The 24576-nt window shown below is 47.3% G+C and overlaps 1 protein-coding gene across 1 annotated transcript; it reads left to right on the forward strand.

Moving 5' to 3' along the window:
- The first annotated feature begins 1098 nt into the window (after positions 1–1098).
- On the forward strand, positions 1099–23021 carry LOC309331641 (S-adenosyl-L-methionine-dependent tRNA 4-demethylwyosine synthase TYW1-like). Its single transcript, XM_081843983.1, has 16 exons — positions 1099–1251; positions 2680–2819; positions 3491–3631; positions 4339–4440; positions 6419–6613; positions 7993–8253; positions 8996–9130; positions 10680–10794; positions 11957–12009; positions 12296–12414; positions 13840–13949; positions 14618–14795; positions 15970–16105; positions 17265–17375; positions 19390–19557; positions 20234–23021. Exons 1-16 carry the CDS (start codon positions 1248–1250, stop codon positions 20453–20455), a joined length of 2190 nt encoding a protein of 729 aa, XP_081700109.1. The 5' UTR covers positions 1099–1247; the 3' UTR covers positions 20456–23021.
- The last annotated feature ends 1555 nt before the right edge of the window (positions 23022–24576 follow it).

Consider the following 24576-nt stretch of genomic DNA (forward strand, 5'->3'; position numbering starts at 1 on the left):
TCTATCCTCCCTCACAGGGTTGTTGTGGGAATTAACTGAGGAGGGGGAGAACCATGGCCGACACTGAGCACCTTGGAGAAAAAGACAGGATATAAATATAATACATAATAACAATAAAATACACTTAATACTGATACAGAAGAGGGAATTCATAAAGTGTGGATTTAAGATCCTAGTCTGTATCTATCAGCATTGGATTTAAAATTGTTTTCATGCATGAAAATGTCAGCAAGACGACCAGCTTTTCATTATCATACATACTTAGCAGGTTCGATGTGATTTTAATTTCCCAGTTTCATGATTTGGCAAGTTCACCCCCCCTCCCCCCCAATAGCCTTTTTACACGAGTGAAATAATCAGAAGTCTGACACAGGACCATAGATTCCGTCAGAAATCATAGACTTCTGGTTGTTTTGCTGTGATTGTTTTACATGTTTTACAATGAGTCGGAATTTCTCTGCTTCGTCTTTAGTTAAAACAAGACATCTTCTGGAAAATTGTACAGTATTGAGTGTTTTGCTTTCTCATTCAGAAAAATGAAAACAAATTCCTTGTCAGGGACACTATCAGGGGAGCTTATGCTTTTATTGTCGTTAAATCGCTTTGAGCTCTTTCCTGGGAAGCGATTCGTAAATAAAGTACAGTACAGTAAATAATAAATTGGAGTTACAGATAGGTAGCCGTGTTGGTCTGCCATATTCAAAGCAAAATAAAAAAATTCCTTCCAGTAGCACCTTAAAGACCAACTAAGTTAGTTCTTGGTATGAGCTTTCGTGTGCATGCACACTTCTTCAGATACACTACAGTGTATCTGAAGAAGTGTGCATGCACACGAAAGCTCATACCAAGAACTAACTTAGTTGGTCTTTAAGGTGCTACTGTAATAAAATTGGGTTGGGGAGGAAGAGGGGGGTATTGCAAAATTAGCCGCCCAAATCCTGGACACGATTTACTCCAAAGTAACCCCCTTCTGAGTTCAATGGGGCTTAAAGGTCGGGCGGGAGCGAGGAAAACTTTCCTGCCCGCAATCAAAATCTTTTAACAACCGTGGAGGGGAAAGGTAAGGGGCGAGACGTTTGCAGAAGCTGCCACCTCGAAGGGGTTAATAAAGCCTTCCCAGAATCCCGCGGGGTGGGCAAGATGGCCCCTTCCAGGAGCTCGTGGGGCTGCTCCTCGAGAGTAAACCTCTTTTCCGCCCGCTAAGCTGGAAGCCGCTGTGGTTGTTGCTGCCGCTCGATTGCCTAGAGATGGGTAAGGACTGCGTGCCTGCTCGGGAAACAGCCCTGAGATCGTTTTCAAGCCGAATTGGCATTGGGTTTTTTGGAAGGAACCGAACAGATTGTGTGTGTGCTTGTTGTAGTCGTGTCCGACTCTTCGTGACCCCCTGGACCAGAGCACGCCAGGCACCCCTGTCCTCCACTGCCTCCCGCAGCCTGGTCAAGCTCATGCTAGTAGCTTCGAGAACACTGTCCAACCATCTCGCCCTCTGTCGTCCCCTTCTCCTTGTGCCCTCCATCTTTCCCAACATCAGGGTCCTTTCCAGGGAGTCTTCTCTTCTCATGAGGTGGCCAAAGTATTGGAGCCTCAGCTTCACGATCTGTCCTTCCAGTGAGCACTCAGGGCTGAATCGATAGGCTTGTTCTTCTTGCAGTCCATGGGACTCTCAAGAGTCTCCTCCAGCACCATAATTCAAAAGCATCCATTCTTTGGCGATCAGCCTTCTTTATGGTCCAGCTCTCACTTCCATACATCACTACTGGGAAAACCATAGCTTTAACTATACGGACCTTTGTCGGCAAGGTGATGTCTCTGCTTTTTAAGATGCCGTCTAGGTTTGTCATTGCTTTTGTCCCAAGAAGCAGACGTCTTTTAATTGTGTGTGCTTACCCCAGTTGTTATTACTGTCCGTTTGATTTTTTACCCACCCTTTGCCCTCATGTCCTAGAATGGTCCGCAACAATTTCACATAATTCCTGCTCCGCAGTTGTGAGAAATTGATCTTTTCGTGTGGCAGCACCTGTCCTTCCCTGCCCTTTGACATCAGACAGGTGCCTTCCCTGTACCCTTTTCAGCACCTGCAGAAACCTTGTTTTTAGCCTACACGACGTGTAGAAAGTTTATGCGAGCTTTAATCTGTTTTTAGTTTTGGTAATTTTATTGTTTTATCTTTTTTGCAAACACCTTTGAGGGTTTTGGTGTGTTTTTTTACCATCAAGCTGTACTGTATAGAAATTTTATGAAATAAACAATAAGTAGAACACATTAAAATAGTTGGAAACAATAATCACATGAATATTGATGTAGAAAATAGGGGGGGGGATAAAGAACCGCCTTGGTTTCACTGCATCCTGCCTCCATCCATCCATCTCTGACCCATCGTGGACTCAGGGGATTCAGTCCCTTGGGGAGTTGGGCAGTAAGAGCCAACTCTGTATTTTCTGTATCAATATATTACTGCAAACTACTTAGACTGCAAACTGCAGTCTGTTTTGCAAACTGCAAACTGTTTTGTTTTTCACAATCAAGTAGCATATACATTTTGTTTAAGAGAGAAGAATAGTGTGGGTCCTAAAATTCTGTACACCTCAAGTGTTAAAGACTGGGGGAAGAGGTTTGTGTTCCGCCGTGATCCTAAACAGGCCTGTTTAACAGGCCCACTGCATTTTTGCTTTCTTCCAGATATGACCATGGAGACGTGGGACAGCCTCTATGCTCACCTGGCTTTCTTGTGGCTGAACAGATTCTACTTATACTCTGGAGCGGTGTTTGGGATCAGCCTTTGGCTCTGCATCCAGTTTGTCAGTAAGACCAAAAAGCAGGTACTTTCTCCCACTGTTCCAGCATCCTTTGTGTTCTAGGTGATCTTTCCTGAAGAAGCGGTCTAGTGCATGGTAGCTGCTAAAGAACATGTATTATTAGAACTATTAAGTATATATATTTATTTATTAGCAATTTTGTTTTACATCAAAGTTACCCTTTGATCCCCTTTGATCCTGATACAGTATGTAGCTACCAAATATTGCAGGAAATGACTTTGCTACCTTCCATAAATAAATTGGCACCTACATCCATTTAAAATGAAAAGTTATTAGTACAATTCGCACATACATATCTAGATTGGGGATATCAGATGAAGAACATACAATGATAATCAAAGAACAAGTAAGTAAAAAATAAATATGTCAGTTTAATGTAAACATTTATTAAATTCTCAGTATCTCATGCATTCCAAATTGTTGCATACTGTGGTTTGGGGGGGGGAGGTGTTATTTCATTATTTGTATTATACATATGTAACAAAATTAAGCCAAACTTTGACTTAATTAATTTCAACTTTGTTGAAAGACTATGTAAGCTGCAGATGTATAAATTAAAAGTGGAAATGTGGGTCCCATGTTGCAGCCTGGGAGTCAGTGATGTGTCTTGGGTCTGGACCGGTTGAAGACTGATGCTTTAGGATTCCTACAGATTTATATTTCTTATTTTGCAGAATAGAAATCGACTCAGAAAATCAAGCCTTCCCCAAATTGCTACAGAAGGGCTTGCAGGAGAGCAGAAAGGCCCCAGCACTGACAAAGTCCATGTCACCGGGGTGAAGATTTTTTTTGGTTCTCAAACTGGAACAGCAAAGGTCAGTGCTGTGATAAAACCATTTTGTGTTTTTTTGTATTTGTATTTGTTTTTTCTTATGTTTGTTGTTCTTCTAAAACTTAATAAAATATTTATAAAAAAAAATTAAAAAGTGAGTCTTCTCCTTTGGGTGGGCGTGGTGGTGGCTGTTATTGTTCAGGGGAAGGCACTCTGTTTGTGCTCAGAGGAACTTAATTCATTTCTTCATTTCTCCTTTGAAATAAAAATTTGAAATTCCTCTGATTTAGACCATGGAACCCCTTGCAACCATAGATCACAAGTTCAAATCCCCACTTGTCCATGAAGCTCAATAGGTGATGCTTTGGGACCAGTCACTGCCTCATGGCCTAACTTACCTCACAGGGTTGTTGTGGGGATTAACCATGAATGCCACCTTGCGCTCCTTGGAGAAAAAGGTGGAGAATAAGTGCAACAAATAAACAAATATAATAAAAAAGTATTTACTGAAGACACATATATGCACTGCTGTGGTACAAATATCAAAGCAGTTTACAGCAATACAAACAGAAACACACAGAAACACACAATCTATTTAGAAGCCACCTTCTTCTTGCACCTGTGACTCGTTTAAAACTGTTTTTAATTTTGTCTTTTCAATTGTTACAACCTACCCCAGGACCTTAGGGTAAAGTTCAGGTAAGAAATTGAATAAATATTGTTATAATTATTTTCTTTTTCTCCTTGCAGAGATTTGCGTCGATACTTGCTGAGGCTGTTGCCTCCCTTAACTTGCCTGCCGAAGTGATCAACATGAAGGACTATGACCCCGATGACTGTCTAGGAGACGAGGTTGGTCGTTCTTCTCCCCTGCTTCTCATTTTCTTTGGTGGGAGCCGGCTTGGAGGCACCTCAGGCATTGCCAGATCTCTCCCTTAACTAGGCTCTTGTGCTGGTAACAGCTGTGTGGCAGGGGAAAGTTCCAGAAGTGCAACTTTCCCTGCCAGGTAGCTGCAGTGTTGGATAAACACTTTTCCAGGACAAAGTGCATCTGTAGAAGTCGTTTTCAATGTCCCATCTGTAGGAAGCATGTATGGACTCCTCTCAGGAGAAAAGTTGGAAACCTTCAAAGCTGATTCAAACATGCATGGGCCTCAGGAAATGAAAAACCTGATGAAACTCGCTTTCACCGACTATCTTAATAGCATACCGTATTTTTCGCTCTATAAGACGTAAGGGGAAATGTGTGTGTATCTTATGGAGCGAATGCAGGCTGCGCAGCTATCGCTGAAGCCAGAACAGCAAGAGGGATTGCTGCACAGCAACCCTTCTTGCTGTTCTGGCTTCAGGGATAGCTGCACAAAGTCTCTTCAACAACATTTAATTCAGAATATTTTTTTCCTTGTTTTCCTCTAAAAACTAGGTGTGTCTTATGGTCGGGTGCGTCTTATAGAGCGAAAAATATGGTATATTGCAGGGGTGTGCAAAAGTGTATAAGTTTATAACATGAGGAACCTCTGGCCTGGAATGGGGCCTTGAACGGCTTTTCTGGATAGCATATTGATCATATATTGGAAGGGTTGCAGTGTAGCCTACGCTACAAAGCTAAGAAGCGCATTCTTAGGCAGCCCTGTTCAGGGAAGTTTTTAATGTGTGATATTTTAGTGTATTTTTGGTTTCTATGGAAGCCGCCCAGAGTGGCTGGGGAAACCCAGCCAGATGGGCGGGGTACAAATAATAAATTCTTCTTCTTCTTCTTCTTCTTCTTCTTCTTCTTCTTCTTCTTCTTCTTCTTCTTCTTCACTGCTCACTTTTGCTTCTGATCACACCCACTCTTTTTGTTGGTTCCTGCCCACCACTGAAGAGCTTGATGAATCAGGCCAATGAGGGCCCATCTAGTCTAGCATCCTCGATTCAAAGTGGCCAATCAGGCACCAGCGGGAAACACCACAAGAAGGATCTGAGTGCAAGAGCACTTCCTGCAACTGGTATTCAGAAAGCAGTGCTGCCTCCAACTAGGGAGGCATTGCATAGCTTTTGTTATGGATAGTAGCCCTTGATAGCCCTCTCCATGTCTATGTCTAATCCTGTTTTAAAGCCATCCAAGTTGGTGGCCATCAGAGCCTCCTGAGCAGGACTCTTGGGCTGAAAAGGATTCCCCTCTCCTGCTCTGGGCATTCAGAGATGCCACATGCTGGTGACTATGGATCAATGGCTAGGAATGTACAAATTGAGTGATGATAACTCTTTAAACTTGCGAAGATTTACTGTGTAATTGATTTAAAAATCATTTCGATTGACTTAAAAAGGTGCCCCTGATGAAATGGGTCAGCAGACATAAAAACTCGAATATATTTTAATGCAAGTACTTCTAAATCTGTAGCTAACAAGGGCTTTTGTCCTGTGTGCAAGAGAAGCAGAAGGGGTTCCTCTTTTGAGACAGCGCTTCCTGCAATGGATGTGAGCTTTGTTCAAAGACAGGCGATGCATTTCACTTTAGAAGTCTTCACTTATTTTCTGAGGTGCAAATTTATGCAGATCTAACGAATTAATCACTTGGGAGGTGCATTTTGCTTTAGAGGACTCACTTATTTTCCCACCTGCCATTTTATGCTGCTCTACTGTTTAATTGGTTAGCAAACTAAAACATAAATTGAGAAAACCTGTACTCCATGCAGTTAATATTTCTTAGCAGTGATTTCTACATTGCATGGAGTTGGACTCAATGGCCTTTGGGATCCCTTCCAACTCTACAATTCTATGAGGGAGAGGCGTAAAAATAATAACAGAGAAAAAACATTTTTTCCCCCTTTGGTGGGAATCTCTCCAGACAAGCAGCAAGAACATCTGCGTCTTCTTAGTTGCCACTTACACAGATGGGAAGCCGACAGAGAATGCTGTGTGGTTCTGCAAGTGGCTAGAAGAAGCATCCAGTGACTTTCGAGTTGGCAAAACGTACCTGAAGGGCTTGAGATACGCCGTCTTTGGCCTGGGGAATTCTCTCTATGCCGATCACTACAACACAGTGAGTCCCTTTTGTCATTCCTGCTAGAATTGATACTGATAGCTGGTGAGAAACTGAGATGCAGTGGGTGGGTGGGTCACAGGAGGACATCTAGTTTGACCCATTGCCCTCCAAGAGCAGATTCTGCCGCTATGTGAGGCTTCCCTTGCACTTGATCCGGAAGCTGCCATTAGTGCAGAATGCTGCAGCACAATTGCTTACAGGAGTGAGGCCACGTCAGCATATACCACCTGTGCTCAGAGATCTGCACTGCTTGCCACTTTGCTTCCAGGTCAAGTTCAAGCTGTTACTATTAGTATCTTAAAGCCCTTTACAACTTGGGACCAGTTTACCCAGGAGATCGTCTTACCCCATATAGGCCCCCTTGACCACTTCAATTGGTGAAACTGGTGTTGCCGCAGGTGCCACATAATACCCATTCCCCATTTGGAAGAAATCCATCTTTTTGTGCAGCAGCACCTGCACTTGGGAACTCCCTGCCTATTGATTTCAGGTAGGCGCCTTTGCTGTACTATTTTTGGCGCCTGCTAAAAACGTTCTTGTTTAGACAAGGCTACCCAGATGTTTAGAAAGTTGTTGCGAGTTTTAATCTGTTTTTAATTCATTGTTAATTTGACATTTCGAAAGTCTTAAATTATTGTTGATTTTTCTTAGTGAGAATTTGATCTTATTGGTAAACCACTTGGAGGGTTGTTGTTGTGGTTTTTTTTACAATCGAGTGGTGTATGAATTTTATGAAATAAGTAATTAAATAGTCAATGAGAAACTGAGAAGAGGGGGAGGGCTCAAGGGATCATCTGTTCTGACCTGTTACCCTCAGAGAGCAAATTCTGCCTCTAAAGAATCTCCAGGGGATTCCTGTCCAATCTTCCCTTAAGAACTTACAAGGAAGAGCATCCCATAATAGTCATCTTTGACTTGTTGCTGGACCGTCCTGGCTTTTCGGACAGACCTGGTCGTTTTTGAACTAATACCATCCCACCACTTGCATTTGCTTTTACAATATATTTTGTTCTTTCTTTTAAATTGGGTCTATAGCAGGATTCCACCAGCGGCCAGATCTTTAGCTCCCTACCCCCGGTTGGCTATTTTGACAAGGGAGGCAAGGTACATATTGATGACTTTAGGACTCAATCACCTAAAGGTCTGCCTTCGCCAGGGCTGTAGCTCAGTGATAGAGCCCCTGCCTTGCATGCAGAAGGTCCCATGTTCAACCCCCAGCAGCATCTCCTGGTAGGCCTGGGAATGTCCCCCTGTCTGAAACCTTGGAGAGCTGCTGCCAGTCAGTGCAGGCAAAACTGAGCTAGACGAATGCCACGGTCTCACTCAGGCAGCTTCCTACATTGCTTATGCACAGGTCTCTTGTGTTTCTGCCGCAGGTGGGCAGGAGCGTGGACAAATGGCTGTGGATGCTAGGGGCCCGGCGAGTCCTCTCCTGCGCCCTGGGGGACGCCAATGTGGTGAAGAGCAAGCATGGGAGCCTGGAGGCTGACTTTGAGGCCTGGGAGGCCAAGTTCCTGGCCAGGCTCCAGGCCCTCTGCAGAGGGGAGAAGGCGGCCTGCAGAGGGGAGTGTAAGAAGGGCAAGTGCCGCTCCAAGAGGAAGGCTGGGCAGGAGACGTCGTTGGAGCAGGAGCAGAGGGTGAGTAGGACTGGGAGTGGACAGTGAGCCAACAGTGTGATGCTGCAGCACAAGGAGCTAATGCGATTCTAGGCTGCATCAAGAGAAGTCCAGTGTCCAGATCAAGGGAGGTCATCACGGTCTCTCAACCTTACCTGCCTTGCAGGAGGCAGGTGGCGTTGTGGTCTAAACCACTGAGCCTCTTGGGCTTGCTGATCAGAAGGTTGGCGGTTTGAATCCCCACGACGGGGCGAGCTCCCGTTGCTCTTTCCCAGCTCTTACCAACCTAGCAGTTCGAAAGCACGCCAGTGCAAGTAGATAAATAGGTACCGCTTCGGCGGGAAGATAAATGGCATTTCCCTGCACTCTGGTTTCCGCCATGGTGTTCTGTTGCACCAGAAGCGGTTTAGTCATGCTGGCTACATGACCTGGAAAGCTGTCTGTGGGCAAACGCTGGCTCCCTCAGCCTGAAAGCAAGATGAGCGCTGCAACCCCATAATCGCCTTTGACTGGACTTAACCATCCAGGGGTCCTTTACCTTTTTTTTTTTTTACCTCACAGGATTGTTGCGGGGATTAAATGAGGAGGGAGAACTGTGTATGCCACCTTGAGCTCATGGGAGGAGCAAAAGGTGGGATATAAATGTAAAAATAAAGAAATAAATCCAGCCTAGTGGCCTTTTGTGGGGGTGGGTGGGTGGGTGGAGGAGAGCAGGGTGCTTTGGGGCTGTGTGGCATTTGCAAGCCCTCTTTTGTTTTCACAGGAGGAGGTGGCGGAGGAGGAGCTTTTTGAGACCACAAGCGAAGAGGATTCTGGCAATGAAGAGGGAGAGGGTGCGAACCAGATGGTGGATGTGGAAGACCTGGGCAGAGTCATGGGCCACATGAAGAAAGCCCAGGTAACGGTGAACTCTTATTTTCAGCCCTGTGGCCGTGTGTTCTTGCTGGTTTATTTATTCATTTATAAAAATACTTGTATACAGCTGTTCCTAAATTATTATTAGTATTTGTTAAATTTTAATACTGTACTACATCCAAAGATTACAGGTGGTTTACAACTTAAGAACACAAAATGCATAATATAACAAAGAATATCCCCCCCCCGGCACACTTAAAAGAACATAGATTGTTTAACAGTCAAAGGTCTGGTTGAAGAGGAATGTGTTCGCCTGGCAGCTATAGATATGTAATGAAGGCTCCAGGCAAGCTTCCTTGGGGAGAGCATTCTACAAATGGGGAGCCACCGCAGAAAAGGCCCATTCTTGTGTTGCCGCCCTCCAGAACTCCTGAGAAAGGGCCTCAGATGACAACCACAGGGATCTAAGTCGGGCTTGGAAATCTAATCCTAGACCAGTGGTACAACACAGTTTGGCAGACTCCAGTATTAGAAAAATAATCTGACAAGTTCAAAACGATGAGAGGGCAAAAGAAGTGCAGCAGTTTACATGCAATTTGATATGGTTTTATTGTTTACACTAATAACAAAGCATGTGGTAGAGAGGTTGTATTCAGTATATGGTATGGTTTGGCTCATATAAATTTGTTCTCCTTGGTACTAATGAAGATCCGATAAATAAATATCACACTTCCATTTTTTTGATGGAAAGAGTTAGTAATGCAGAAAGCAAGAAAGCAGGCCCCAACACTTTGACATATCCCTGGGCTTGCCAACCTTTTGAGGGTCACTTGGTAAATTTGGAATTCTGATAAAGGGCCCTGGGCACCAGTCACAAAATGGCTGCTGTGAGAGCGGGGTATATCACAAAATGGCTGCGTTTAAGAAGGGTGTTGACAAGCTGGAACGTGTGCCGAGGAGGGTAATCAAAGGTCTGGAAACTAAGGTTTATGAGGAACGGTTGAAGGAGTTGTGTATGCTTAGCCTGGAGAAGAGAAGACTGAGAGGAGATGTGATAGCCATCTTCAAATATCTAAAGGACTTTCTCAAGGAAGATGGAACAAGCTTGTTTTCTGCTGCTCCAGAGGGTAGGACCCAAACCAATGGATTCAAATTGCAGGAAAAGACATTCTGACTAAACACTGGGCAGAACTTTCTGAGGGTAAGAGCTGTCTGACAGTAGAACGGGCTCCCTTGGATGGCGGTGGACTCTCCTGCATTGGGAGGGCTTCAATCAGAGGTTGGGTGGCTTTTTGTCAGGGATTCTCTAGCTGTGATTCCTGCATTGCAGAGGGTTGGACTAGATGACCCTTGGCATTCTATTCCAATTCTACAGTTCCATAACACAAAAAAGCCTCTCCTGATCCAGCAGGGTTCTTGTGGAGAGCTGCAGACGTACCTTCATCCTTCTGCTCTAGGACCAACGCTAAAGAGAATGTTTGTGCCTTCCCTGAATTTGATGGGGCTGGCGATGTGTTTGTTCTGTTGCTCATTAAGCCCTGTTGCTTCTGCTAATGAAGAAAGTGAGGCCTGGTTTTGCCATCCCTCTGCAGAGAGAGCGTGAGCTGGACCGAGAGGTTGAGAAGATGGGGCGGCTCCAGCGGAGAGGAGAGGATGCCTTGAGAGAGATGATCACGCCAGCTTTGCGGGATGCCCTCACGAAACAAGGTGATGGGGACTGCAAGGAGGCCTAAGGGGCAGGAGACTCCAGGGTGCAAGGAGACCCGGGTGGGAGTGCATTTGTCCTAGGCTGAGAAGCTTGCCCCCTGTCCTTGGCCTGCCTGGGCTAGAAAAATGGACATGATTGGCAGGAAAAGGCTGGGTGTGATTGGCAGGAATTGTCTCCAGGTTCTCCAGTCTCAGTTTTCCTCTCCTGATCAGCAGCCCTTGAACCTAAGGGGAGCTCTGCTGCATCAAACCATCCAGTCCAGCATTCTGTTCTGGCCAAACTAGATGCCCTCAGGGCAGCCCACTAACCCAGCATAAATGCAGTTGTGGCATCTTGCCTCTGTTGGTAAAAGGTGCTTGGAAACGGATCCTTTCGAGGCACATGCCCTTTTCTGTTCTGGTTGCTGTATCTCTCTTTTCTCAAGCAACTGTGCCAACCTCAGGAAAGTGAGGCTGGATATTTGCAAATATATTGTGAGTTTGAGAGCTTCCATCCTAATAAATAATAATAATGTTTTTAATATTTGTACCCCGCCCATCTGATTGGGTTGCCTTGGCCAGTCTGGGCGGCTTCCAACAAATATAAAACATGATAAAACACTGCACATTAGAAAGCTTCCCTATACAGGGCTGCCTTCAGAAGGTTGCTCATCTCCTTGACATCTGATGGAATGGTGTTCCAAAGAGTGTGGGTGCCACTACCGAGAAGGCTCTCTGCCTGGTTCACTGTAGCTTCACTTCTCTCAGTGAGGGAACCACCAGAGGACCCTCAGAGGAGGACCTCAGTGTTTGGGCTGAACGATGGAGGTGGAGACGTTTCCTCAGGTATAATTTGACATTCCAGGGATCATTTGGCAGGGTTAGGGTTAGGTGCTGCTGTTGCTGCCGATTCTCACACCCTCTGACACTGGTTCACTTATGAGCAGCCTTCAGGGTGAAGCACATGCTGGTGAATTTTACCTTTGTACGGTAGGCTCGTTTCTTCACATTTTCCCAGCCTTCTCTGTTCTCCATCCAGGCAAGCAAATAGGCATTTCCAGAGTTCAAGGACCTGTTTCCAACCAGGCTAAAACAGGAGGAGGTTTGGTGCAGGCTGCTTTATCAATGTGTTTCTGCTAGATCCCTTTACGCTCAAGGAAACAAATCTCTCTTCTGATTTCAGGCTACAGGTTGATCGGGAGCCACTCTGGAGTGAAGCTCTGTCGGTGGACAAAGGTACTTAATTTCCTTCCCTGGGTAGATTCTTAAATCAGTGAAGAGGAATTTCTTCGGCCCTCCAGACCACTTTGGCACGGCCAAGTGGTCAGGAATGGCAGGAGCTGTGATCCATAGATGCTCCTCATCCCTTCCATTGTGCCCACCTTTTTAAGAGATGTCTTTCCTCTTCCGCAAAGGCCTCCTATAAATAATCTCTGCTAGTTGGATGTGTTTTGATTCCAGCGCATTTTTAGCTTTGGGGATTTTTTTCTAACCGTATTGCTTTCTATTTGCCTCCCACCAGTCGATGCTCCGTGGGAGAGGCGGCTGTTACAAGCACACCTTCTATGGCATTGAGAGCCACCGCTGCCTGGAGACCACGCCCAGCTTGGCTTGCGCCAACAAATGCGTCTTCTGTTGGAGGTAAGAAACTGGGTCTGGATTGGGGACACAAACCAAAGCCCGCCCCATCCCCCCACCCCCCAGCATCCTCTATTCCTGCAGTGACCAACAAGTTGCTTCTGGGAAATCTGCAAGCCAGGCATGACTGCATCACCCCTCCCCTGTGGTTCACCTTTTGAGTACCTTTTGAGCTGGAGATAGACTGCTCCTATACAGGGAGGTTTGCATTTAGCTGCCATTGCTGGTGGCCCTAGCTAGGCCACTCCTCTTATGATGATATCTTTTCCTTTTGGGGGAACAACCCAAAAATGGGTTTTTGTGGCAGCAGAGTTGTCGCCATTTGTAAAATTTCCTGTATTGGCAGCCAACTGGTTTTCAGTGGGTGGCCAAGTTTTATATGAGAGAGAGAGAGAGGATGTGATCGACTCCTCTTTGAAGAAAGACTGCAACATTTGGGACTTTTTAGTTTAGAGAAAAGGCAAGTAAGAAGCAACATGATAGAGGTGTATAAAATTATGCACGGCATGGAGAAAGGGGATAGAGGAAAGTTTTCCTTCCTCTCTCATAGCACTAGAACTTGTGGACATCCAGTGGAGCTGGATATTGGGAGATTCAGGGTAGATAAAAGAAATCCATTCTTCATGCAGCACAGAGTTAAACCGTGGAACTCACTGCCATAGGAGGTCACCAACCTAAATAGTTTGAAAGAGGATTGGACAAATTAATGCAGGAGGAGAAGGCTATCAATGACTCCTAGCCACAATGGCTTTGCTCTGCCTCCATATTAATGCTTCCGAATACCCGTTGCCAGAAACAACAGGAGAAGAGAGTGCTTTTGTGCTTGAATCCTGCTTGCAGGTTCCCCACAGGCATCTGGTTGGCCACTGTAAGAATAGGATGCTGGGCTAGATGGGCCGTTGGCCTGATCCAGCAGGTCTCTTATGAATCTGTGGCCACATCCACACTATAGCTAGAAAGCACTATGATACCACTTAAAACTGTCTTGGCTTCCCCCAAAAATCCCGATAGCAGTAGTTTGTTAAGGGTGCTGAGAGCTATTAGGAGGTCCAATATGCCCTGCACACAGCTACAGTTCCCAGAATTGTTTAACCATCCCTTTTCACAGGGAAGCCTGGAATTGTAGTTCCAGAAGGGGAATGGAGATCTCTCCCAACAACTCTCGGCATCCTTAATGAACTACAGCTCCCAGAATTCTTTGGGGGAAGCCATGACTGCTTAAAGTGGTATCATAGCGCTATGTGAATGTGGCCTAAAACTTGCTGTCCACTAATGAGGACAGAATGCTGAAAACCTGCTTTGATTAATTAAGGCTTTTCTTATGAATGGAAGGAGGGGTGCCTTATATGCGTGGGAGGTAGCTTTGTACAATCTATTCACAGTGACTATGGTGTAGTGTATATTTAATTTGTCTTAAATTATTTTCAGGCACCACACAAACCCTGTGGGCACGGAGTGGCGGTGGAAAATGGACCCTCCCGAAATGATCTTGCAGGAGGCCATTGAGAACCATCAGAGCCTGATCAAGCAATTCAAAGGTACTCCAGGGGCTGCCTGTGCTCTTGCTCAATACCTTGCAATCCCAAGGCTGCATCTCCAAGCAGGAGTGGGAGAAACTGCCTGAAACCACTGCCAGTAGGCCATGTTCGTGTTGACATCCAGAGGGTCGCAAGGCCAGCTGGCTAGCCCCAGTTGGGTCGCTCCCATCGAGCCATCCCGCTGCAAAGACCCATCGGCCTCTGTTCCGACATAAATCAGTGACACTATTAGCAGATCGAACTGCGCACACAAAGTAGGTGTGAGGCTTGTGAAAGCATACTACAACTACAGATTTATTAATCATAAATCAGGACAAAGAAACATGTTGTCTCTCTCTTCGTCTTCTCAGAGAGACAGAGAAAAAGCTATACACACAACGGAAGTTCCCAGCAAGCTGTGCTGGAATGTAAACAGACATGTGACACGCAACAGTTCCACACGTCTGCTCCTTAAGGTGGAATGGAAATCTCAGCAGTTTGAAATTCCCCAAGCGCCTGGCACGTTTTGCTACTGGCGCAGATCCACATGGAGATTTCTGGGTGCCAGGTTCTTACTCCTCCCTCCCACCCAGTTGTCAGCTTCTTTCTCCCAGTCCCTCAGTGGGTGGAGCTGTTTAGGCTACATCTGCGCAAGCCCACAAACACTCCTCTTCTCCTCCGTTTTGCAGGCGTCCCGGGCGTGAGGAACGACCGTTTTGAAGAAGGGATGGAACCCAAGCACTGTGCCCTGTCTCTTGTTGGGGAGCCAATCATGTACCCCGAAATCAACCGTTTCCTAAAGCTGCTCCATCGCAAGAACATTTCAAGCTTCCTCGTTACAAATGCACAGTTCCCAGAGGAAATCAGGTGAGGCCCGGAAGAGAAGCTGCTTTTCTCGTTATCCTTCCGTCTCTTTCCTGTGGTTTTTCCTCCCAAGAGCTCAAGATGGCATGCGGGGTTCTCTGCCTCCCCGTTTCACCCTCACAGCAGCCCTGTGAGGTAGCTTAGGCTGAGAGACCAGAATTATTGGGAAAAGGTTCAGAAAAGGGCAGCCAGAGGGATCAAGGGGATGCAGTGACCCTTATGAAGAAAGCTTGCAGTGTTTGGGACTTTTTAGTTTAGAGAAAAGGTGAGCAAAAGGTGACATGATACGAGTTTATAAAAGGCATGCATTGCATGGAGGAAGTGGACAGAGAAAGGATTTTCTCCCTCTCTCCTACCACTATGTTGGAAGATTCAGGACAGGAAAAAAGGACTTCGGGGGGAGGTTGATTTTGTGCTCAAATCCTGCTTGGGAAGTTTCCTATTGGGGCATCTGGTCAACCACTGTGAAAACAAGATGCTGGAAATAACAACAACAACAACAACAACAACAACAACAACAACAACAACAACAACAACAACAACAACAACAACAACAACATTTTATTTATACATACCCTCCCCATCTGGCTGGGTTTCCCCAACCACTCTGGGCAGCTCCCTACAGGATGATGATGATGATGATGATGATGATGATGAAAAAGCCATAAAACATCAAACATTAAAAACTTCCCCTAAACAGGGCTGCCTTCAGATGTCTTCTAAAAGTCAGATAGTTGTTTATTTTCTTGACATCTGATGGGAGGGCATTCCACAGGGCGAGCACCACCACCGAGAAGGCCCTCTGCTATTGGCCTGATCCTGCAGAGTTTTTCTTACGTCCTCATGCCTTGCTGAAATGTTTCCTTGACCTGTGACCATTTCTCTTCCTTTCCTGGATATGTCCAGGAACCTTAGACTTTTGCATGTGTGGAATGTAGCTTACTGTACGAAGCATCCATCACTCCACCTGCTTTTTGCTGCAGGCGTGTGGCCCCCAGCAAGTTAATCAGGAGGGCATGTGGCCCTTGGGTTAGAAAAGGGTTCCCTGTCCCTGCTTTAGACTAGCTCTTTTTCCTTTTCGAGGGAGGGGGAAATGTATCTTGATTTTTCTTTGGCTCTAGCGTTCTAAACTCTCTTGGGGCCTTTCCCCCCCTTCCCTTCCCCTCCTGCCGAAAAGGAGCCTCGAACCTGTGACTCAGCTCTACGTCAGCGTCGACGCAGGCACCAGAGACAGCTTGAAGAAGATCGACCGGCCTCTCTTCAAGGATTTCTGGCAGAGGTTTCTGGACAGCTTGCAAGCCCTGGCAGAAAAGGTACCCTGTTCAGTTGTTGTTATTCCCTTCCACCCTCCGTTGCTGCAATAAGGTAAGTGAAAGGTTGTGATCAAACTGAAGGCATTTGGATTCTCTAGGCTCAGGTTTTATTACTCTTATTATTATTATTATTAAATGATTATGCATTTTTATCCCACCTTTCTCCCGGGGTGGCTCAAACGAGTTAAAAGCAGCACAGATACAACAGAAAAAGCTAAAAACATATAAAAGGCAATCATTAAAATGTAATTAAACTCTAATAGGATTAAGACAATATAAAAAAATAAAATTTTAATACATAGTGAAAACAGCACAGCCTTATTAAAAGCCCTTTCCTTAAAAAAACAACCAGTCCACAAAGGCCTGTCGGAATAAAACAGTCTTCACTTGCCGGCAGCAGGACAAGAAGGGAGCCAGTCTAGCCTCTCTAGGAGGGAGTTGCAAAGTCTGGGAGCAGCCACTGAGAAGGCCCTGCCCCGCATCCCCACCAAGCGTCCCTGTGAGGGTGGCAGGATTGAGAGAAGGGTCTTCACCAAATACCTCAGAGCCTGGGCAGGTTCATATGGAAAAATATGGTCTTTCAGATAGCCCCTCCACCTCTCCGTGTCAGGCCTGGTACAATATTTCATATTTGCTAGCATTGCCTTTTTAGATCCCAGAGCAGGCATAGGCAAACTCCAGCACTCCAAATGTTTGGGACTACAATTCCCATCATCCCTGACCTCCCTCCACACATCTGGAGGGCTGGAGTTTGCCTATGTCTAGGCCAGGGTGACTAAGGATTCATCCCCCCTCCCAATTCTTATTTATGTTCAATTTTGTTTATTTAAATGTTTATCAGCTACACTCTCATATAAAACATCACAATTCTATTAAAGTATCCTTAACAAACGATCATTCCCATAATTATTTGGAGGAAGCCATGAGTGTCTAAGTGCATGGTGTTAGTGGACCTTAGTCTCCCTCTCTCACTTTGTGGCCTCTTCCACTGCGTGTGACCGAAAAGCTCACTATTTGCAGCTTTCGAAATGTGGTCAGATAACAGAATTCTGTAGTGCAAACAGTTTTGATCAGGGCTATGCAGTCCTGACTGTCACCTTCTTTTTGTTGTTGATGTGGCGCAATTTAATTTGAACCCGCTTCCTTTTTCCCCTATCAGCAACAGCGCACTGTCTATCGGCTCACGCTGGTGAAAGCCTGGAACGTGGAGGAACTGAAGGCCTACTCTGACTTGGTGTCTCTTGGCAAACCGGATTTTATCGAGGTTAAAGTGAGTTGTTGATCATCAGGGTGGCATCGTCTTTCTCATAACAGACTTCACCACCACCTTCACCCTCCTTGGGTACAAATTCAGCCTACCAAAACAATGAAAGTTTGCGCAGCTAACACTTTGCAGGGATGGTTTGCATGGGCCTGGATCCAAAAATCACACCAAAACAACCAAAGAGCAGGTTGGGTTTGGCTGCTCTTGTTTGCACTTCAGACCTGCCTTTGCAAAAATAGTTTGTGGGTTTGTGGAGGGGAGAGGGGGATCTGTCACTGCTGGCAGAGTGGAGTCTCCCTGTCCAACAGCAGTATGGCTGACTTGCTTGTTCCTGGGTTCAAGGGATGGGAGAGGGCTGTCACCTTTGTGTCCCTGCTTATGGCCTTCCCCGAGGCATGTGGTTGGCTGTTGTGCTGGGCTAAATGGGCCTTTGGTCAAGGCTTCCCCCAAAGAATTCTGGGAGCAGTAGTTTGCTACTGCAATGCGCTCTATGTGGGGCTACCTTTGAAGGTGACTCGGAAACTGCAATTAATCCAGAATGCAGCAGCTAGACTGGTGATTGGGAATGGCTGCCGAGATCATATAACACCAGTCTTGAAAGATCTTCATTGGCTCCCAGTACGTTTCCGAGCACAATTCAAAGTGTTGGTGCTAACCTTTAAAGCCTTAAACGGCCTCGGTCCTGTATACCTGAAGGAGCGTCTCCACCCTCATCATCCAGCCCAGACACTGAGGTCCAGCGCCAAGGGCCTTCTGGCGGTTCCCTTGCTGCAAGAAGTGAGGTTACAGGGAACCATGCAGAGGGCCTTCTCAGTAGTAGCGCCTGCACTGTGGAACACCCTCCCAGCAGATGTCAAGGCAATAAAAAACTATTTTACTTTTAAAAGACAAGGCTCTGTTCAGGGAAGTTTTTAATGTCTGATGCTGTATTGTTTTTAATATTTGGTTGGAAGCCGCCCAGAGTGGCAGGGTATAAATAAATTATTATTATTATTATTATTATTATTATTATTATTATTATTATTATCATTTAAGGGGGCTGAGAGGTGTTAGGAGACCCCATCCCAGAACAATAATTCCTAGAGTGGTTTAACTGTCAATCCTTGTCCCCAGTGAACTCATGGAATTGTAGCTCTCTGAAGGGCCTGCTAACTCTCAGCGCTCTTCACAAACTGCAGCTCCCAGAATTCTCTGCAGCAGGGGGTGGGGAGCCAGGGCTATTTAAAGTGGTATCGTAGTGCTTTAAATGTGTAGTGTGAATGTGTCCCCTGTTCTCCAGCCAGGCCCAAACAAGGAGGATGTGATGCTGGGCTGGTGAGAGGTGTGGCCTGGGAAGAGTGGGTGTAGTGGACCACTTGCGTCCCGGACTGGTTGGACACAGAGGAATGGTGGGAGGAACCAGCTGGGGAACCTCCAAGGGAAGAAGGCTCAGAGCCCGGGGAGAGGTGGTGGGACAATGATGCGTGGCCAGAGGGAGAAGGAAGTGTCAAAAGCTGAAGAGGCAACATGGTTTAATGAGCAGGGAGAAAGAATCTGTGGCAGAGCGAAGCCCAGACTCGGAGGCAGAAACTGAATCAGGGGAGGAGGGAGGCCAAGAGGCAGAGAGGAGTCTGGCTGGTGGAGACTCCTAGGTATCTCCTCCTTCTTCTGTGACAAGCTCCGCCCCCCTCCTGGTCTCCCAGAACCATAAGAGGCATGAAGAGTGCGGAGGATAGTTTGGCTTCACACGTGCAGTCTCTGATTGCTAGGAAAAAGCCCTGGAGAAGAGGGAACTTAGACGGCTGTTGGGAGATGGGGATTTTGAGTCTTGGCAACTGATCCATGAGACAAGGTCTACAGGGATGAGCTGCTGTGCTCCTTAGGCCTGGCACTCTACCAAGCCTGTGTAGATTATGTTCTTGCTAATAAAGAGAAGTCTAACTTGGAACGATGTGATTTAGTGCTGGCTCGCATGTGACCCCCAGACCAGTTTCTATCCCTTCCTCTTCAGACCTGAAACGCTTCCCTCTTTCCCTGACAGGGTGTGACCTACTGTGGAGAAAGCTCAGCCAGCAACCTCACTATGGCCAACATCCCGTGGCACGAGGAGGTGGGGCACTTTGTCCAGCAGCTGGTTGACCTTCTCCCGGACTACGAAATCGCCTGCGAGCACGAGCACTCCAACTGCCTCCTGATCGCCCACAAGAAGGTAGGCGGATCCTTATTTTGCCACCATTGATTTGAACTCTCGACCTCAAGTTTCTGATCCTTAAGCTTGCAAGGATGTCTTCAGCTTATAATTTTTTTTTGTTTGCTCGCTGCTTTTCAGTCGTAACACAGTTCAAAACGCTTCATGGCAGTGACAGTAAATCAATATTTACACACACAAAAACAAATATCTCACCAATTAAAACAATATTGTAAAAACTACAGCAGATGCAAAAGTCGTAAAAATGGTAATCAAACAATGGCACAAAAAGTGTTTAGAAAATGGTCAGGTGTAGTCACGGGGGAAAGGAACTGATAAGTCTTTATTTACCTCTCCAAGGAAGGGAGAGAACGTCTCACCCTGACCTTGATCAAAATCATCAAGGGGGAACTCTGGTGTACCCCAACCTGGGCAATATAATTTTGAATCGGACAATGGAATTCTATAGCACACACAGTTTTGATCAGGGCTTTGCAGTCCTGACTGTCACCATCTTTTTGTTGTTGATGCGGCAGAGTTTAATTTGAACCCTCAAGCTTGTGCCAACTGAGCTTGCTGTCTCTGATTTGATATTTTGTTCTCTGTCCTGTTTTTTAAAAAATTAAAATAAAACAATTTTTCTGGAGGGGGACGATCAATGGTTCATGGGTGTGTGTGTCTCTCTTTCCTTTTGCAGTTCAAGATCAGCGGGGAGTGGCACACCTGGATCAACTACGATCGCTTTCAGGACCTCTTCCGCCAGTACGAGCAGAGCGGGGGAGCCAAGGTGTTCACCTCGGCTGATTATGTTGCCCCAACTCCTCAGTGGGCTGTCTTTGGGGCGAAGGAAAGGGGCTTTGACCCAACGGACACCCGATTCCAACGGAAGAACAAAGCCAAGGACATCTCGGGGTGTTGACACTCTCAAAGCAACAACATCCAGAACTCCTTTTAGAGCCGCAGTCCATAGACAAGCCTTCACCTTCCAGTTGATTTGAACTACAATTCTCATCATGCTGGCTGGGGGATGATGGGAATTGTAGTCTCGAGAACGTCAGGTTGGTTTAAGATCTTTTCAGGGAGATTTTAGCATTTACATTAGCCTGGGAAACCTTTGCACGGAGGTCTTTGATAACTACCAGACAAATCTGAGGCGGGTTCTCATCTTCTACTCTACTCACTGATGAGCAGTGTGCTTTCGAAGAAGCAGGCAAGAGCAATTTGTCATTTTTGAGCAAAAGGTAACCCTGAAAACTTTGTGCTTCTCCCCAAGCGGGGCCAATAACTGAACCTCGTTCTGTTTGCAGTCCTGGAAACCCAGTGTTGCCTTTTTGCCTTCTCACTTGATCCCTTCAGTGTGGTCAGATTCCTGCCACGTAGTCAGTGGTTCCGTGGGTTTCTGTGTGCGAAATTCGCACCCCTGAACATTCCCCAGTTGCATTTCCACAGGTGATTTTTGCTCCAAGTTTTATACAGAACTGTGAGGTGGAGGGGAGGTAGGAAGATCACAGACTCCACCAAAATGCCCCCTGGCATGCTTCGTTCTTCCAGATTGTGGATGGTGGGGTTTGTCCCAAAGGGGCTTGGGCGTATCTCCAGACCTGGGCCCTGCAGGAACATGAGGGAACTGTGGTGTCACGCTTGAAGCAAGAAGCCAAGCCCTTGAATTCTACGCTATCTTTGGGGTCTCTGTTCTTTGGGTAACCTGGCTCAGCTCTCAGGAAACGGAAAACAAAGTTGCCTTAAATTTGGGTGCCGGCAGCTTATCAAAGGTCTGTCTCGCTTAACTGGATTCCGCCACACTTGATCTGGTTTAACCAAAACAGTGTGCTTACACTAAGGCAACGTTCACTCCTTACATTTAGAGCAGCCCTACATATAGAGCCATCTGATACCGCTTTAAACTAGCCATGGCTTCCCGCAAAGCATTCTGGGAGCTGTAGTTTGTGAAGCGTGCTTAGAGTCCTTAGGAGACTCTCATTTCCCCTTAGAGAGCTATAATTTGCAGAGTCCCCAAGGAAGGCAGAATTGACCATTAAAAAAGTTCTAGGATGGAAAGCCTTAACACCCTTAATGAACTACAGCTCCCAGGATTCTTTGGGGGAGGGAGAAGCCATGACTGTTTAAAATGCTTTAAAGATATGGTGTCAATGTCGTCTCAGTCCACTGCTCCACTTGGAATTCTGGACATTGTAGTTTTGGGTGATCCTCTGCAGAAGCTTTCCTCAGGACTCGTTTCTGGCTCCCATAGGGAGGGAGCTTGCTTCTGTCTGTGTTTAAGACAAGCACCGCCTGAGCAGGGATAAAAACGCTTTCCTGTGCTTCTGGTAGACAAGATGGATTTTGGAACATTTCTTTGTTAATGGAGGTCATTATATATTTCCTCATACAGAATTGTAATTGGCTGCATAGATTTCCCAATAAGTGGCCTTAGGCTGTGTGGCATTAATGTGAAATTCCCCTTTTGGCCGAAGAGATCAAATATCTGTGGCTACAACCATAGGACCCTCATGTGTGAGTCAGGGAACATTTTTGAAACATTTGCTTCAGTTGTTCAGGCACTGGAAGAGGCGAGCAAGGCAAAGCTCCTTGCTTGTTCTGCCCGGGGCTACCACAGGAAATGTTTGGACTCTGGGCCTGATTTGTCCCACCAGGCCTCTCCATTTACTCTATGAGGCCATTCTGGATGAGCCACACCCATAGGACGTTAGGAAATGATGTGGCTCCCTGCTGAAGGCGGGATTTGTAGGCACTGCCCATCAGCAGATCATCTGCAGCCGCCTGTTCCTTTGCTTGTGAGGTTTGATTTCAAACCACTCAGGCAAAGTAAAATGAGCCACCTGATGCCATTGAGGGGGTTGCTGAATCCAGTTCCTGGGGCTGCAGTAAAAACTATTAACCCACCTCTGGCTTGTGTTATTACTCTCCCAACTCTACACACATTTTTGTCTAGGAATTGCGCCGTGCGAAAAATGAATTTTCTGCAGCAATGCCATGTTTTGAGGTCCCCCTCTGGGCCTTGTCCTCTGTTATCTACCACTGTTTGATTTTATTACACTGGTCTTTTTAAAACAGATATTGCGTTACAATTTCCCAACCCTGTGAGGTAGGTTGGGCTGAGAGGCCGAGACTGGCCCCTCACGGTCACCCCCAATGAGCTTCATGGCCGAGTGGGAGCCCTGCTCTCCATCCATCAGGTGCTCAAAAACTCTCGTTTCACCTCCAGTTCAGAAATCCCAGTGTTCATTCATGCTGTCTGGAATATGACGGGCATAAACGGCAACCCGGATTTCTTCAATAAAAAGGCTGTTCCTTACCCAGCAGGAAGGAAATGGCACTCCCCAGGGCCCAATTAAGTTGTTAAAAATTACGCATTTGGCCTTTCCATTTTTTTATCTGCCTTTAGCTAAAGCTAACTTTTGATATTGCTGTTGTGGTAAAATGATAAAACCTGTACAAGCTGAGATAAAAGAGACCCAAATGCTGCTGCCTGTTCTGTGGTTCCTCTCGTTCCAAAGGCGTTCAGTTGGGAAGTATTCTTTACAGGGGTGGCACGCCTGGATTTTGGCAGCAAAAGGCGCAAAGTTTCAAGAAAGGGTCTTTTGTGCTAGGGTGCGGTTCATACTGAAGGCGCGTACGTACACTGACATTTTCAAAAAGAAAACGGACAGGAAACGGCCTTAGCGTTTCCTGACATATAAACGCACAAGACCTCTTTACATTCCTGAAATGCCTTACAGTTCACTGTTTTCAAGAGAGTGGGTCGATGGCAGTGGCGTAGCGTGGGGGGTGCAAGGGGGGCCGGCCGCACCGGGCGCAACATCTGGGGGGGCGCGCTCGCCGCCTCCAGAGTTGCCGAAGAGCCTCGGGCGCAGAGTTTAACTCTGAGCTGCCTGTGATGTGGGGGGCACGACTGTTCCGCAGGGGGCGTGGCGTGGATCTGTACCGTTTGCCGCTTTGATCTGGCGCCTTTTGCGGAGAGCACAAGACGGGCACGTCACTTTGCAGGAGCCGAGGAGAGGCACCTGGTTCAGTCCCGCGGGGCGCGCTTCTCTTGCGAGCCCCCCCCCAGCCGCCTCCCGCTGCCCACGCCGCACTTCTCCGCCCCCGCCCCTTCTCCTCGTTGTCAGCAGCCGTCTGTGTCTGATTTGAGAGGAGAACAGAGGCGAGGGGAGGCGGCTGCAGCCAGCGACCACCCTCCGCCTCCCACCCTGGGGCTACCAGAAGCCCCCCTCGGCTTTGGCTGGGGACAGAGAGTGTGCCTGCTCTTCCCTGCGCGCCGCTGCCCCATTGGAAGGGCGGCGGAGGAGCTGCAAGCCAGGGTGCGTGCCATGAGCCTCAGCCTTGGGGTTCAGGGGCCAGTGGTGGAAGTGCGGCACTTTCCCCGGGTTGCTGGGCGCGGGGAGCCCTCGGGGCGCGGGAAGAGGCAGCGCTCCTGGCTGCAGGTCCGAGGCCCAGCTGCTGCCCGCCTCTCGCGGCGGGAGGGAGTTGCGCTGCCGCCGCCGCCCACAAGGAGCCAGCCACTCGCTGCCCGCGAGGCTCCTCTCTGGCCGGCCTGCCAGCTGGGCTCATCCTCCTTGCCAGCGCAGGCAGTGGGCTCTGCTCCCGGGGGACCTCCCGGGGGAGCGCAGCAAAGGGCGCCCTTCTCAGCCTCCCCAGCAAAGGGCCACAAGCAAAGGGCACGTCCCGGCACCGTGGTCGTGCCCTTTGCTCCGCTGCGAGCCACGCTGCCGCTCGCCTTTGCCTTTCACAACAGCCCCGCAGGGTAGCCCAGGCTGCGAGGTCAACCCAGCGAGAACTCTCCGAGGCTTCTCTCGGGCCCCAGACCAGCCCTCCAGCGCCGCCACGGCCGGTCTCTTGAGTCCGTTGCCAGGCCACGGAGGGCCAGCAGCCAAGCCTGACAAGCACAGAATATAGAGGCTTGGTAGGGGGAGGGCGCCACGGCGTGGGGCGCAAATTACTTCCCTTGCCCCGGGTTAGGGGGCGCAAATTACTTGCCTTGCCCCGGGTGCTGACAACCCACGCTACGCCGCTGCTCGA

The sequence above is a fragment of the Podarcis erhardii genome, assembly GCF_964252035.2.
Source record: "Podarcis erhardii genome assembly, chromosome: 16".
Taxonomy (NCBI): Eukaryota; Metazoa; Chordata; class Lepidosauria; order Squamata; family Lacertidae; genus Podarcis; species Podarcis erhardii.

What these genes read in the sequence shown, in the direction of transcription:
- LOC309331641 (XM_081843983.1), top strand. An exon ending in CGTTGGAGCAGGAGCAGAGG is followed by an intron (nt 8,254 to 8,995) that starts GTGAGTAGGACT and finishes TTGTTTTCACAG; the next exon opens with GAGGAGGTGGCGGAGGAGGA. An exon ending in AAATGCGTCTTCTGTTGGAG is followed by an intron (nt 12,415 to 13,839) that starts GTAAGAAACTGG and finishes AATTATTTTCAG; the next exon opens with GCACCACACAAACCCTGTGG.